This window comes from Gymnogyps californianus, chromosome 12 (assembly GCF_018139145.2).
Source record: "Gymnogyps californianus isolate 813 chromosome 12, ASM1813914v2, whole genome shotgun sequence".
NCBI classification, from domain to species: domain Eukaryota; kingdom Metazoa; phylum Chordata; class Aves; order Accipitriformes; family Cathartidae; genus Gymnogyps; species Gymnogyps californianus.
In genome coordinates, this window is record NC_059482.1 from 20,753,189 (window position 1) to 20,767,913 (window position 14,725).

The following is a 14,725-nucleotide window of genomic DNA, read 5'->3' on the forward strand; positions in this document are numbered from 1 at the left end:
GCCTCCGGCGGGAGCCGGGTCGGGGTCGCTGCGCTCCGTCCCTCGCGGTTTATGCCTCCTGCTGCCTAGGAGGTACTGCGGCGAGCGGTGAGCCGGGGCCCGGGTCTCGGGTCCGGTAAAGGGAGCTGGAGGTTTAACGGGAGGTGTAGCAGTGTGCTCTAGGACACGAGTCTTGTCTAGAGAGCTCCCGGGCTACAGCAGCGAAAAGTGCTGAAACGTGACAGCATCCGCAGTCCTTGTGAGGAGACTAAAACTCCCCTCGGGAATCCACCTGGCTCGCAGTGGGGCAGGAGGCAGACGTTACACAAGAGCAGGCTGTGCCTCGAAGGAGTTCCATCGCTGCATCCTCGGCGCGCCGGCTTCGAAAGGAAAAACGTGTCTTGCTCTGGTTTTGGGAGGCTTCTCGGCCGCGGTCGTCTCTGCTCTGAGCGAGATCTGCGGTGGGCATGATTTAAGATAAACTCTCCCTGCCTTTCAGTATCTCCACAGTGACTAGCCCCAGGTTGCTAGCTCCTGCAGGCTTGATAATTTACTCATATGGTCTTTTTATTTGTTACAGCTTCTCCTGCTAAAATCATTAGACATTTAATCTGAAAGTTGGATTGTAAGTCAAATACTGACTTGGCTGATGTTTGTCTAAATCGCGTATCTTAAAATGCAATCACAAAATGGAGACTCAGACAGAGGCCTTGGAGGGGAGGTTACTGCAGAAGAGGTGTCAGGAGGATCTGTAAATGACACCAGTAACAAAGCTACCCAAACAGAAAATGAAGGCAATTCTGTCAACACAGGTGAGCCCTTCCAGCTGGCTCGCTAGGAGGAATTTAGGGAACTTTAGTGAACATAAAGCCTAGAAATCAGGTCTGTCATTACTCATCTGGATGCTATATGAGTTTATTCTTTCTCCCACTGAAGTCACTGAAAATCTTGCCATAACTGAGGTTTACCCAATTGCTATCTTCTTGTGCTTTTTTTTTCTGTTTAATTTTCTTCTTGCTGGAGAGAGACCTTTTCCTGTGTTGCAATCATACAGCTAGCCTGCCCTCTAAATGTTTTAATTACAATCATATTTAAATGAGCTGGTACAATCATCTTGTTTGCACTGTCTCTTCTTAAGTGTACGGACTACAAATGCAACTAGAAGGTGCAGAGCAAGAATCTGAAGAGAAGAGTATTGAAAATGCAATTAATCAAGGGCAGTCTAAAGACAGCTTGAATGAGTGTAGCACCGGAGATACCTTCCGAATTCTGCAAAAGGGTAAATTTGTAGATGAGCTAGACTAACAAATGGTGCTTGAGATGACTCGGATGCACCATTACTGTAGTCTCTTTGCATGCAAAGTTAGCAGTCTTGTTAAACTCAAATTATTGTTAATTAAATGTAATATACAGTAGATGTCTAAGACTGTAAGAACGTTGGTGCCAGTACTTTGTTGTCACGGTATGTTATAATAATCTTAAGACTAGTGGGTACTACCTGACTTCCAGATCTAAAAAAAATAATATGCAAATTCCAACAATTTATTTTGCTACTACTTATTTTACTGCTTTGCCTTCTAAAAAAGTTAAGTTTCCTTTCATTAAAAATGTCAGCAAAAATCTTGGTTAGAACACCTCTTTTCTTGAAATTCATATTCAAGTGCTCTTCAATATTTCTCTAAAGTAATTGACAACATGCCAATTTTCCCCACCCATGCTGTTAAACTGCACATTTTCTTACTTACAAAGATGTGAAAACTCAAGAGAAAGCCATCAACTGTATGTCCAGAGCAGATCAACAGAATGAACAAAAATCAGATGGTGATCACAAATCAGTAACCAGCTCGTTCAGTCAAAGGACAGAAGAAAAGAGAGGCTGTGTAAGGTAATACATTGTTTGTGGATGTTTTTTATTTAACTCTTGGCATTACTGAAGTCAATGGGAGTTTTGCTATTCTACATGTTAATCTTGATTCAGGAGAACAATTTTGAAGATGAACTTGAGAATAATCGATAAATCAGGAATTGGTGATATTTCCAGCATCTGTACAGCTTTTTTTAATGACTGCAGAAGCAAATTACGTTCTAACTACATGATGTAGTCTATTTAATGGATCTGGAGAAAATTGTGCGAACTCTTGTGGGAGTCATTTGTCAGTAGATTTGACCATTTCTCACCATCAGTTCAGACAATGCATTGTATTGATTCATCACAATGTAAATATTACAGTTGTCAAGATAATTTTTAGCAGAGGAAATCCAGAGGTACCTCAGATGGTTACCAATAAGGTACAACTCCTTTGTAAGCTCTGGCTCTAATTTTGGTCCAGCCTAAACCAGCATATGCTGCAATGGCTGTGCATTAATAGTTGTGAAATGGGATTATTCTCGTGTTTTCTCTGATTAAGCATAATGCAAGCAAATAATAAAATTAAAAACCATATTAGGTACTATTTAATAACATTGTTGAAATTCTAGTCACGTGGGCTAGTTATGGAGTGATGTATAAGGAACAATGAAGATTTACCCTCCATTCCTGTACCTGCTTACATGTTGGTGAAACTTCCCAAAGTTTATGTTGCTGCTAACTTTAACATAGCTGTTCTATTAGAGACAGTTACAGTCCTTTGAAGTCAAGGGAAAGACTGTCACTGAGTTATCAGGAGGTAGATTGGACTGTACGTACATAGAAAACTTCATTATCCCAAGCTAATCAGCCTGGCACACTTCAGAATTAAGTTCTTATGAAGAATGATGGCAGAGAGAAATAACTGCACATAAGATAATTATTGTTTTGAAGGAACACGTTTTATGATCCTATAAAGTGCCGGAGGATGCTAATAATTTAATTAAATGCTACTACAAATAGCACAATGAAAAACAGTGGGATATATTGCAAGTAGCTAGCATACAGTAATGTACCTGGGCTGACAACACAAGAAAACAGTATATATTTAAAGATTTTGCTGAAAGTTTATAAATCTTTCGTTCTTTCAGAGATTTATGTCAAGCACATTTGGCTTACAGGGCAGTTACAGGCTGACAATCATTTTATATTGCCTCAGGAACTCAATTGACTAGTTGACTGTATTACAGTTTTGTTCTTCAGCAATACTGAGATTTTTTATGTAGTAAGTAAATATATCTAAAAGCAAATTCATTATGAAAGATTTAACTTCACTGCCTTTACTCGAGTTTTTTTGTTATTTTGAAAATATCTTCACGCCAAGAAAATCTTACTGTTACAGACCTTAGGCCTACAAATACTTATGACCACAAATACAAAGTTCAATTTGTTAATATGGAATTTAGAAGTAGAAAATAATTTTGGATCATTTAACATTGTACTTTTGCAATATTTCTTTAAGTGAGGGATATCTACTAGAATTTTTATTCTGGAATTTTGTGTTACAGAATCTAAGCTTTCTAAGCAGGAAGAGATAGATATTTTCTGCTTTGGAATGTTTTTGCTAGGTGTTTTCCTGATGGGTTCCCAAGTTGCTTGTCTATAAAGCTACTAAATTTGATGTAGCCCCGGACACCTTGCCTCCAAAACCAGTGTCCTGTCATTCTTTGCAAAGTTCCTGCTAGGAGACTACCAACTCTATGATACTGTTGATCCAGTGCTGTCTAGCACAGGGTCCCGGATAATGGCGTAATTCATCCCATCAGCTGCTCTTCACTGCGATCCATTTCTGTTTAACAGTTTTCAGGCCACCCGTGTACTTACTCACCACTTCAGGGTTTTGCTGTCCCGCTGACTGCCGTGTGCGGCTTTGGCCTCGTTTGGCCGCTGTTGGCTGCCAGCCCACGTGCTTTGCCCCTGCAGCCTCTGCTGTTTCACACTGTAGCTTTCTGCCCAATCCCTCTTGCCGAGTCCTCTGCCCCTGCACTGTTCAGCTGTAGCCCACAGCTTCCCTGAGTAGCCTTTTCTTGCTTCTCACTTGCATAAATCCCAAAAGGAGCGGAACTGAACATTAAGCAATTACAATTGAACAGGTATTATTCATTTTCTTACTGTGGCATTCCTAGCCAATCACAGTTGTATAGTAAAACTATATCTTGAGTGCTATTTCAGAGTTGACATTTCATGACAATGTTAGGTTGATAACTATTGATTTGTCTAGTCTGAGAAAAATGTTGCGTATTGGCTATGCCACCAAAGGTCCTGCACCAAAGCAGCAAGGAATGGAGGAAAGAATTGGAGGGGAAGGAACCAGAATCTAACATAGAATCATGCTGCTCTTTTCCAAGAAGATGGACTCTCTAATTCCCCACCCACTTTCCTACATACTCTCTGTTTTTTCGCAGAAGAGCCTGGTAACTCACTTCAAACAGGTAGAAATGGAAAGCCACTCTAAAAAACCTACTGCTTTTTTATTTGCAGTATAGTCTTGAAAGCTGTAGCCATTTCTCTTGCATAAAAGAACTATTAATTGTGTTACATTGAAATCTGTTAAAAACCCAAAGATTTCAGAATGTGCACTGAAATACATTTTTTGTTTTGCTTCTGCTTCCCATTATTATTTTAGAATGACAAAAAAGATTCTGCAAGACATCTGTAAACAGCAGAAATTATATGTGACCCCATACTTAAATGATACACTTTACTTGCATTATAAAGGTAAGGTGTGGACATGACTGTTTAGTTTTATCATTCTAAGTAGCATTTTAGCAGAGAATCTATTTTATGGCTCACTGAAGTAAGGTATCTAATAATTATTTTAAATTAGAAACATAATTTAGTTTTATATAATAATGAAATTGTGCAACAAAATGAGTCAGTGTGAAGGTAGAAAAGTGAACTGATCATAGACCTAATTCACTTCGTGGAGTCATTCAAAGGATCAATAGGAATCAAGGGACACTTCTTCTTTTTTTCCCCCCAAAACAGTGGCCTCTGAGAAATGTCTTAAAATACTGGTCTGGGTTGCATTCAGAGGAAAATATATGTATTTCTTCTTAAATGTGTTTGTATAAAGCAGCTGTTTTCCAGCTTTGGGGACTTTTTTACTGCCAAATAAAAACGGTCAGGAAGAAAACAAGCAGTAAAGACTTGCTGCATGTTCTCAAATACGACTGAAAGAAAACACAGTTGCTAGAATGAACACGGGTCATCCTCTTGTGATCTTTGAGCAGGTTTTTGCATGGTATGGTTAGCTGGTTCAGGTTAGCATAAGAATTGTTTTAAATAAATAGGACTTGCTAAATCTAAACTTCTACATTTGGCCTTGTTTTTGCTATTTTTTCAATATGTATTATTTGAGCATCTAGAGGGCTGCACAAGATAGAGACTAGAACAGGTACCTATATGTTTTTGCCCTTATGGGCCAGGTACTGTACCATTAATTCAGTGGAAATATTGGCAGCAACTTGAGTACAAGCGTTCTCACAGGCTGTTTCAGCAGCACTGGTTTAATGAAATTTACTCTTTCAAAGACTTGTTTTCAGCCAATGCAATTTCATTTTAAAACATCTTTTTCTGCAGGATTTGACTGCCTGGAGAATCTTGAAGAGTATACTGGATTGAAGTGCTTATGGCTGGAATGCAATTGCTTAACAAAAATCGAGAATTTGGAGGCACTGACAGAGTTGCGTTGCCTCTACTTGCAACTCAATTTAATTAACAAAATTGAAAACCTTGAACCCTTACAAAAGCTGGATTCCCTCAATATCAGTAACAACTACATTAAGACCATTGAGAATCTCTGTAAGAACTGTTGGTGCAACACGTTTTAACCTATAATGAGCCCATATTCCCAAGCTTTGACTAAGCTAAGCTATTATTAGCGGCACTAGTTTCAAGGGGTTTTTTATTCGTGTTAAAATTTTGCACAATATCCCATACCAAAGTCCACAAGGCTTCTATTGAAGAGTCAAACCTATGTATTTTGCAATTTAAATAGATAAGAAAACAGAAAAGACATAGTAATTACTTTCACGTGGATACCTAGGACAATTAAGTAGTTTTTCCTCACTTCTTCATACCATCTCAGTACTTATCTGTGTTGCAGACAGGCTGACAATCCAGTTTTCACCATTTACTTTACAGTTAAGATGTGCTTTGGCAGTTGCAGACATGATTACCAAATCTTTTATGTCTGTTAAAGGATTTATTCCGTCTTCACCAGAAAATAAAAAAGAATTCCTCTACATTATCATTTGTGTACATTGGGAGTAATTTGAAACACAAGCTTTTGCTTTTGTGTAACTGACTAGTTTGAAATGTGAATTAAAAACAAGCACCATCCTAAAACCAAAAAACTATTTTTCCCCGGGGTGAAGAAAGCGGCTTTGGAGGCCTAGCCAAAAAGTGCATATAACAGAACAACAAATTTAGAAAAAAGCTCCCCACAACTCAATATAAACACTTATTTTGACAATGCAGTTTTCTACTTGCTCCAGAAAACCCTCTGTGAAGCAATGACTCTTACCTTTCCTTTCATTGTACTGTTCTTGTCTGACAGCATGTCTGAAAGTCCTGCAGACTCTGCAGATTGCCCACAATAAGTTACAAACAGTGGAAGACATACAGCACTTGCAAGAATGCCCAAGTATTTCTGTTCTCGATCTTTCCCACAACAATCTAAGTGATCCAAATATTATAACTATTCTGGAGACCATGCCTAATTTGGTAAGCTGAATATAGCGGAGGGTTTGTATCATGTATATGGGTGAATCCCATTAAATGGTTTTGTCGGGTAGTCCAGTGCACAATAGGTTATGGTCTAAAAGAAATGTTATTAAACATTATTCATTTTTTGTAGATTACCTGTAACACCAAGGATGTTTTATTCACTTCTTGTTTTTGAAATGATAGAGAAAGTGCATATCCAGATTGGGATTTTTTTGCTGCTCAACTTTAAAAATTGTTTCTCTTGTTTCTCTAGCATGTGCTGAATTTGATGGGAAACCAAGTGATAAAGAAAATTGCTAATTATAGAAAAACACTTATTGTTCGACTCAAACTACTAACATATCTGGATGACAGACCAGTTTTCCCAAAGGATAGGTAAGAAACAGAGCCATCTTCTTTACACAGCAATAAAGCTCAAATGCTAATGATCACTCATCCGTTTTTTGTCAATATTGTCATGGAAGGAAAGGAAGACTGACCAGTATAATTTATTGACAGTGGGTGACTTCGAGTACAAGAGCATTACACTATGGAGTTCTACATCTAACATACCTAGAAAAAAACATGTATTTTTTCACAAGAGGATGAATTCTTGAACAGAATTGTTTTACGCCAAGTCTGTAGACCAGAGGCAAATCCTGATTTCAACAGAAACTGAACAGGTGTCTGGAAAAGCAGAGCCAAGATCAGCACTGGCAGATCTCTGGTGGTGTAGTCACCAGCATTTGGATATCTTTGTTTCTTTTGTTGCAGTTCCACACGCAAGATAAGATATACATGCATCCCTGTTGCATAAGGGATTGTCACTGCTATATGCTTTTTTTCTCTTGCAGCTATTTTATGCTGTTGCAAGCTATTTGAAATGTCTCATTATAAAGATGAGCTTTTATAGCTATATTGCAGTGAGCTTTTGTGTTTTCATTAGAGCCTGTGCAGAAGCCTGGGCTGTTGGAGGGCTTGAAGCTGAGAAAGCAGAAAGGGAAAAATGGGAAACCAGAGAGAGAAAAAAAATCCAAGATAGCATCGATGCTTTAGCGTCAATCAGGCAAAAAGCAGAGGAAAAGAAGAGAAGAAAGTATATGGAAGAAAGAGATACAAGTGCAAAATGTGGAAATGGAGATGCAACAAACATCCTAGAAGGTTTGTGGTTACTATTTTGGAAGATGTCTGTGTCTGCTTCAATTTGAATGTTTAAAATAAATGAATAGTTCCTAAATATTCAGAAGCAGGCTGATGCAATTTTTTGAATATATTTATGAATCTTCTTTTCCCGTACTAAATACTTTATTAATCTTGGTGCTTCTTAGATTAACCACAACAATTTTAAGCAATCATCAGCTTTCTCACTGCTGATGAAACAAAAAACCAACAAACCACTTTCTGTCCAGCAGCATTTCAAGCTCTTGTGCCCTTCAGCAGAGCAACCAGGTGCTAGTCAGGGCAATAATCGTTCCAGCAGGCACTCATGGGTGGAGGTAGGCAGTTACACCCTAAGAGCAATATTTCCCCAAGATGCAGAACAGGGCTGGCTTCGATAGGCATGTGCGCTCCAGTAAGACCCAGTGAGAACCGCCTCACCAGTCCCCATCCGGGCACCTCTCCACTGCTGCGTTCACTAACAGTAAGAGCTTCAGCCTAGAGCCTATAGCAGAGGAAAGGAAGAGGAAGGTCTTTAACAATTTGCTTCACTTACTGCCCTTTTTAATGCCACAAATTCTCCTGTCACGTTATTTGAGGAGGCATATGTTTACGACCAGTAATAGGTCCCAACCTAACCTTTCTAGAGAAGTATGCATGTTTCAGGATAAACAGGACTGAAGCCAAATAAGAAGGCAGTACTACAGTGCAGAGGAGTGTTAATTGATCTGATAGGTTTTGGGGTTTCACAGGCTCTGAAATCAAACATGGTTGACTAACAAGTAAAACTTTTTCTGCAGGCAGGTAGATTGCATAAAGGAGAGGAAAACTGCAGCATTTGTCACTGATCCGTCAAAATGCTCAAGCGTGTATTGAAATATGTAGTCACTTGTGAGTCTTTTTGAAGTTAACTATAGATACCAGACAATTATTTACTACAGTGTTTTCTCTAGATGAGTTTTTTGCTGGGGAAGTGTATTTGCTGGGGAGTTGAGCTGGGAAAACCCACAACATTGCTGCAATCTTGGGAGGACTACTGATCCATGAATAGCTGCTCAAACAAAGTAGGAGCTTTTGATGCATATTTTAGGCCAAACTATTAAGACCATGTAGCAAAGTCTGGATATTTAGAATGAGTAATGGTAGATTAACTCAGCAGTTTTAATGAACTTGTTTCTTCTGTAGGAGCACCTGCAAACTCAGATGACAGTGATGGAAATTCTAATATATCAGAGACTTCAAATATATCAGAAGAAACCCAAGAGAAGACTGAGAAATTTAGAAATGAAAGTTTTGATGCTCGTGATGAAGTGATAACACTTCTACCAAATAGGGGAGATGATAACACAGATTTCACATCTGGAAATATTCCTGCTAGAATTCAAGAGGATGCACAAGAATCAAACTCTTACAAACGCTCAAACTTCAACAAGAAGAGAGACGGTAAAGTACACAGTGAAGAATCAAACGAAACTGAGGATGCAGAGACGATGAGCCAAACTCTGTCTTACTGTAGCACCACCTCTGCCGTGATTCAAACCAACTGATTCATAGATAAGAACATCCCATTAGATTTCCACAGTGACTAGTTGAAAATCAAGTAATACTGGATAAAATATTCTTTAAATACAACAAACAAAAAAAATTCTGAGGGCTCAACCTGCAACTTCTGCTACATAAAGGTGGAATTCCACTTCTTATACATGCCAGGTTTAGTGACAGGACAGGAGAGCTTACAGGCTTCCCTTGCTCGCACATAAACTGTGCGGTCTGTCTGCCAGCAGAAGCTGAACATCACTCTAGAGGTGGTTTTGTGCCTTCACACGTGGAAGAATGCTTTTGTGGATTTGTGGAATACCTTATTGCAAAATCCAAATATTAATTTATACAATATAAGGGCAACCAAGAATATGATGGAAAGACAAAGCGCTGGATTCGGCTGTGAATTCTGCAATGGTAGTCAGGTCCCCAGCAGTTTGGTTTTGCAGTGCTTGCTGTTCCAATATAGGAAGTCTTTTATTCAGTTAGTTCTCTGCAACTGACTATTGTTTATTCTTTAGATCTACCAAGAGAGAAGGCAGCTACTAAAAAGGCCATGCTTCCTGAACTGGATGAATATGCTGAAATTGAACAGATCAAACTGGAGACACCAGAGAAACTTTATCTTGACGTATGTATTGGATTCAGATTTTGAGAAGTTCAGATTTGGGTATTGTCTGCTCCCAAATTAATTCTGGTAACATTCTGGCTAATAAAACTATACAGCCAGGTTTCTAAGAAAGATCCACTATTAGAAGAGTAAAAGGAAAGAAAGAAAAAAACCCCAAAAAGTAAAGTTGTAGGAGTATTCATTCTCTCCAGTGTAGCACGTGTAAAGAATTTACCACCGCTTCCAAAGTTTATTTTGTCCTTTGGCCATAAATCACCTGAAGTTGACCTTCTATCTCTGTGATTTCTCTGGAGGAGTTAACGAGGGCTCTCTTCAAAAACAGAAATCACAGCAAAAAGAATCTCGTGGATACATGCGTCCTCTTAGGCAAAACTCAAATGAAATATGCAGTTGAAAATGCGAACTATTGCAGAAAAAGCATAAGGAAGAAATAGCCACCCGCTCATTGTAAATGTTAGCTAGCAATATTAGCTATTATAAATTAATTCTTATAATATAACTTTCAGGTATATTTCCAAGAAAAGCAGAATGTGCATTATTCAGGTATATAGTAAGCTATTGACGTTTGTAATATGGTCTTCTATTATCTAAGACTTCTATCTATCTGATGTTGCAAACATTTAAACATGTTTAACCACATTTAACCACGAGGAGGACACGGGTACCACTGAAAAATACAGTCTCACTTCAAAGGAGAACTGTTCAGTATGTCCTAATTACGACACTGCTGCTAAACTGACAGCGTCATTATCACATAACGAGCAGTAACAAACTTCTGAGCTTATGATTTCCCAGAGCACTTAATATACTCTTTGATCTCTTATACTGCCACTGTTAACTAAATTCTTACTGGAATGTTTTAGAAAAGTCTCATATCTTTTCTGTACTCTTAATTTCCCTGGAAAAAAATCCATCCTGTTATCGAAGGGCTCAACTCACTGCTTCAGCAGAGGGCTTAATGCTGCATCCTCCTCTTCGGCTGTTTTTAATAATAGGTGTCACAAGGATAGTGGAGAGAACTGGCAGCAATTCCAGGTGTATACAATATTATTTTTATAAGCAGATCTTGCAGGGTCTGAAATAAAAGCTTTAAATAAACAGTGATACTGTAGGTACCCACAATGTGGAGATCTCATAGATTCAGTGCTTGTTTTTCTCCTTGGTGCTATATGGCACCATAGCGAGTGCCTTTGCACAAACTTTAACATAGCATAAAAGGAACTCTTCAGCATACATGCATCGGGTTTCTTTTGACACGTAAGAAGTGTGACTATTCTAATTCCACAGAAGAAAGAACAAACCCAAATCACACACTACTACACATTTCAGTGTTCTGCGCTACTTCGTTCTCCAACTGACGTTTAGTAATGGAAAGAGCTTCTCACAACAACCTCCAATACTTACGCTATGGCAGATTTTCCAAAGAGACTTAGCACTGACATAGCAGGGAATGGCTGTGAAGATGGCAGTGGTGAGAAGGTCTGGAGCAGCACTGTCGTCTTTGTTCATATCCTGGAGTCAGTAGGTAGTCTCAGTAGTGATATAAGAGAGAAGAGGGGAGGAGGATTTGTAATGCGGTGGTTATGACGTCCCTCCGTCAAGCAGAAACAAGCTCATGGTGCTGCACATGCAACTTGGCGGTGTTTGAACTACATTCTGTGTACCTAAACCAGGATAACTTTTAGTAAGCGATTTTGGTTTGATCTGCAAATGCACCCTGCTGATTGGAACAAGACTAACAGCTATTTCACTTCCCTATTGACATCAAATTCCACCCACTAACATTAGTCTCAAATCTTAATTTGTACATTTTTAATGCTATTCTTGTAAAACTGTGTGACTGCAGGACATGCTGCACTAGCTACAACCATATCAGGAAACAGAAATTTCCTTTGTTGCTTTTAATTCTGTAATAATCTTCACCACGCAAGACAGTACAGATTAGATGTTCCTGATGCTACCATGCCAAGCAGCTTGCTACAAAATCATTAAGCTCTAAAAACATCTCAAAACAAAAGGAGATGCTTTTACTGGTATTGACCTACACTAAAAAAATGACAAAAAGGTATTACTTTCTACCTGTGATTTTGTGTTCCCACCCTCTACTTTTGGTTTCATGTCAGCAAGCGATAGTCATCTTAGATGATATTTTCTAGTGGAAAGCTGAAATGATGGGACCTCTCTGAGGAAAAACAGTTCTCAGCAACTTTGCAGTTCTATATCCTTAATTATGAGGCATTCACAGTAAAACATTGTTTTATTAGATGTATTTAGGTTAACAGAGTTTACTGATAAACGGTTCCAGGTAGACTGCAGGTCTTGATTTGGCTCTTACCCTAAAGATGGGTTGCAGTTGAGATTAAGCATAGTAGAAAATAGCATTCAGTCTGACATTAAGGTTATTGCCTTCCCATCTGTGTTTCTGGAGAGAGATGAATTTTCCTTTTCCCACATGTGCTTAACAGAGAAAACTGTCATCTCGGAGAGGATGACAGTGCGGTATTGCTGGCTGTGGCCTTGTACCCTGAAAAGCATTGCTTTGAAGAAGATTCCCATTGAGCTAGAGATGTTGTATTTTATTGGTTAGAGTAGCTTTTCCCACTGATTAATGATCTTGTGATTGTCTTCAGGAACTGCCTGATTTAGAAGATATAGATGTAAATGAATTTCCCGCTGAAGAGGAAATCTTGGTTCAAAAGGTAAGATTCTTATTAATTCCAGTGATGAAGCTTCCCTAAACACATTTACAAATGTTTTGCAAAATGAGGATAATCCAAGTTGTGAAATGCTGTTTTGGGAGATGCAATCAGTTATGCATTTATAAACTAAAATGGATGTTTCAGCAGATCTTCTCTATCCACTTGTAAATCCTTTTTTAATTTGATTTTTTATATTATTGCGTTGCAAAAATAGGAGAATGAAAACCTAAGATCAGGTAATGCAATGGTTAAATAAGATTAATTTCTTAGTAGCATGTAGTGTTTTAATGAAGAGTACTCTTAAAATATACTTGACCAGTACTAGTATGCTGCAAAGGACTGACCAGATAGAACAACTTGCCTGCTACTGAATAAAATCAGACTTTTCAACTGAAAACACAGAGAGATTGAAACTCCTCTGCTCCACTGCGGACTAGTCAGATGCAAGGAAGTTCATGCCCACATTAGCGTTGTGCTGTGCTCAAACTCAGCTGCTAGGCAAAAGCCTATAAACAGAAACAGAAGAGAAAAAGGAAAAAGAAAACAATAAAGCTTAAAAGCCCAGCTTTGATTCTCGTGCTGATGTTGACTCATACTTGCCTTGCTGGAGACAGAGGCCGATACAGTACATGTTTTCACAAGTCCCTCCAAGATAATGCAAACTTTTACTACAGTCAGTGTAAGGCGTGGAATTTATTGGCTTTTTTGGTCACAGACTCATAACAGTGTTGCAAAATGTCTTGGCCAACAAAGCCTCCAATTAAAAGAGGCCTCCAATTAAAAGAAGATAAGGGAAGGGAACAAAGAGGATTATTGAAGGAGGACGTGTTAGCAGCTCTCACGCTTCGAAGGGTGTTCAGTTCTTAACTGAAGTCAGATGAAGATGTTAGTCACGTCCCTCTGTTTGGAGGTAAAGTAATAGAACTGAGCCCACACATTGCTGAATTGCTGAAATAGGCCTTCTTTTTATGAACTCTTAATAGTTTATGGTCAGTTCATCGCTAATGCCTGAGAAATAGTTAACCCGAGATTCATCCACAAAGAAGCAGAGCTATGGGTGAAGCACATCTTCCATACGTTTTGGGAGAACAGCACATCAAAGCTGACAGCTGTTATGTGGATCCAAGAGATATTTACCCATCTTTTAGCTTTTACATCTAGAATAATATATTTTCAATTACATTTTCTACCTTTACAGCAGGAATATCACCCAAAGATTGAAATAATTTCTGAAATGACAAATGACAGCGATTCCGCACTAGAGGAAAACAATAAAAGCACGTTTGAGAATTCAGTAGAAGAAGTTCCAACAGCAATTTTTTCAAATGTGCGTAAGATACATAAGGAGCATGAAAAGGAGCACTTAAGACCCCTTGTTGAAAGCTTCTTCACAGAGCCTGCTAATTCAGAAAGATACCTGGAGACCAAAGAGAAACAAGCAACCCCCTCAAAAGCCTTGATACAAGAGGTTATCACTGAGCCCAAGGATAATCTGCTATTGTCACCAGTCTGCAATCGACCAGATGACCCAGGCCCCTGGGAAGAGGACGGTAAGATTACAGTTACTTGCCCTGGTAAGATTACAGCGACATCATTAATCTCAGAGAAAAAGGTGGGTGGCACATACACACTAAAAGTAAGGATTTGTTCAGCTCTTGTTGAAAAAATTTTCAATCCGCTGTTAGTTATCACCTCTTCCTTTTATTTATGTGGGAATCCTAATAAATTCGGAATTAAAATGTTATTTTCTCTTTTTCTACACAGGATTTCTTGCTGAGTTTTCTTTAAATAGTTTTAAAAAGTTGGACTCTACATTTCTTTTTCCAGTATTAAAGACCACCAGTGAGTTTCATTGGCCTTTTGCCTTCATGCTTTTAACAGGGAACGGCAGGGATGGAGAAGTAGAGTGCCTGGCTGAGGGTGAAGGATGTCCTCACGAAGCACAAGATGACGAGGACAGCGGGAGTGTTAGATTAGATTAGATTAATCACTTTGAAAAAACCAGACCCAGTGTGGAGCGCAGTGCCTGGCTGACTGCCTGGGGTTATTCTCAAAATGCAGAGCTCAGCAATGGGACCGGTAGTGACAACTGACGGAGCACTG

At 38.8% G+C, this 14,725-nt stretch overlaps 1 protein-coding gene across 1 annotated transcript; it reads left to right on the forward strand.

The window, feature by feature from the left end:
- Positions 1 to 103: 103 nt before the first annotated feature.
- Positions 104 to 14,725, forward strand: DNAAF1 (dynein axonemal assembly factor 1). The gene is made up of 14 exons (XM_050904179.1): positions 104 to 440; positions 560 to 791; positions 1,118 to 1,258; positions 1,729 to 1,864; positions 4,512 to 4,603; positions 5,468 to 5,689; positions 6,447 to 6,613; positions 6,870 to 6,991; positions 7,542 to 7,756; positions 8,939 to 9,196; positions 9,814 to 9,923; positions 12,554 to 12,622; positions 13,821 to 14,196; positions 14,504 to 14,725. The coding sequence occupies exons 2-14, from the start codon at positions 656 to 658 to the stop codon at positions 14,602 to 14,604; spliced, it is 2,145 nt and encodes a 714-aa protein (XP_050760136.1). The 5' UTR covers positions 104 to 440; positions 560 to 655; the 3' UTR covers positions 14,605 to 14,725.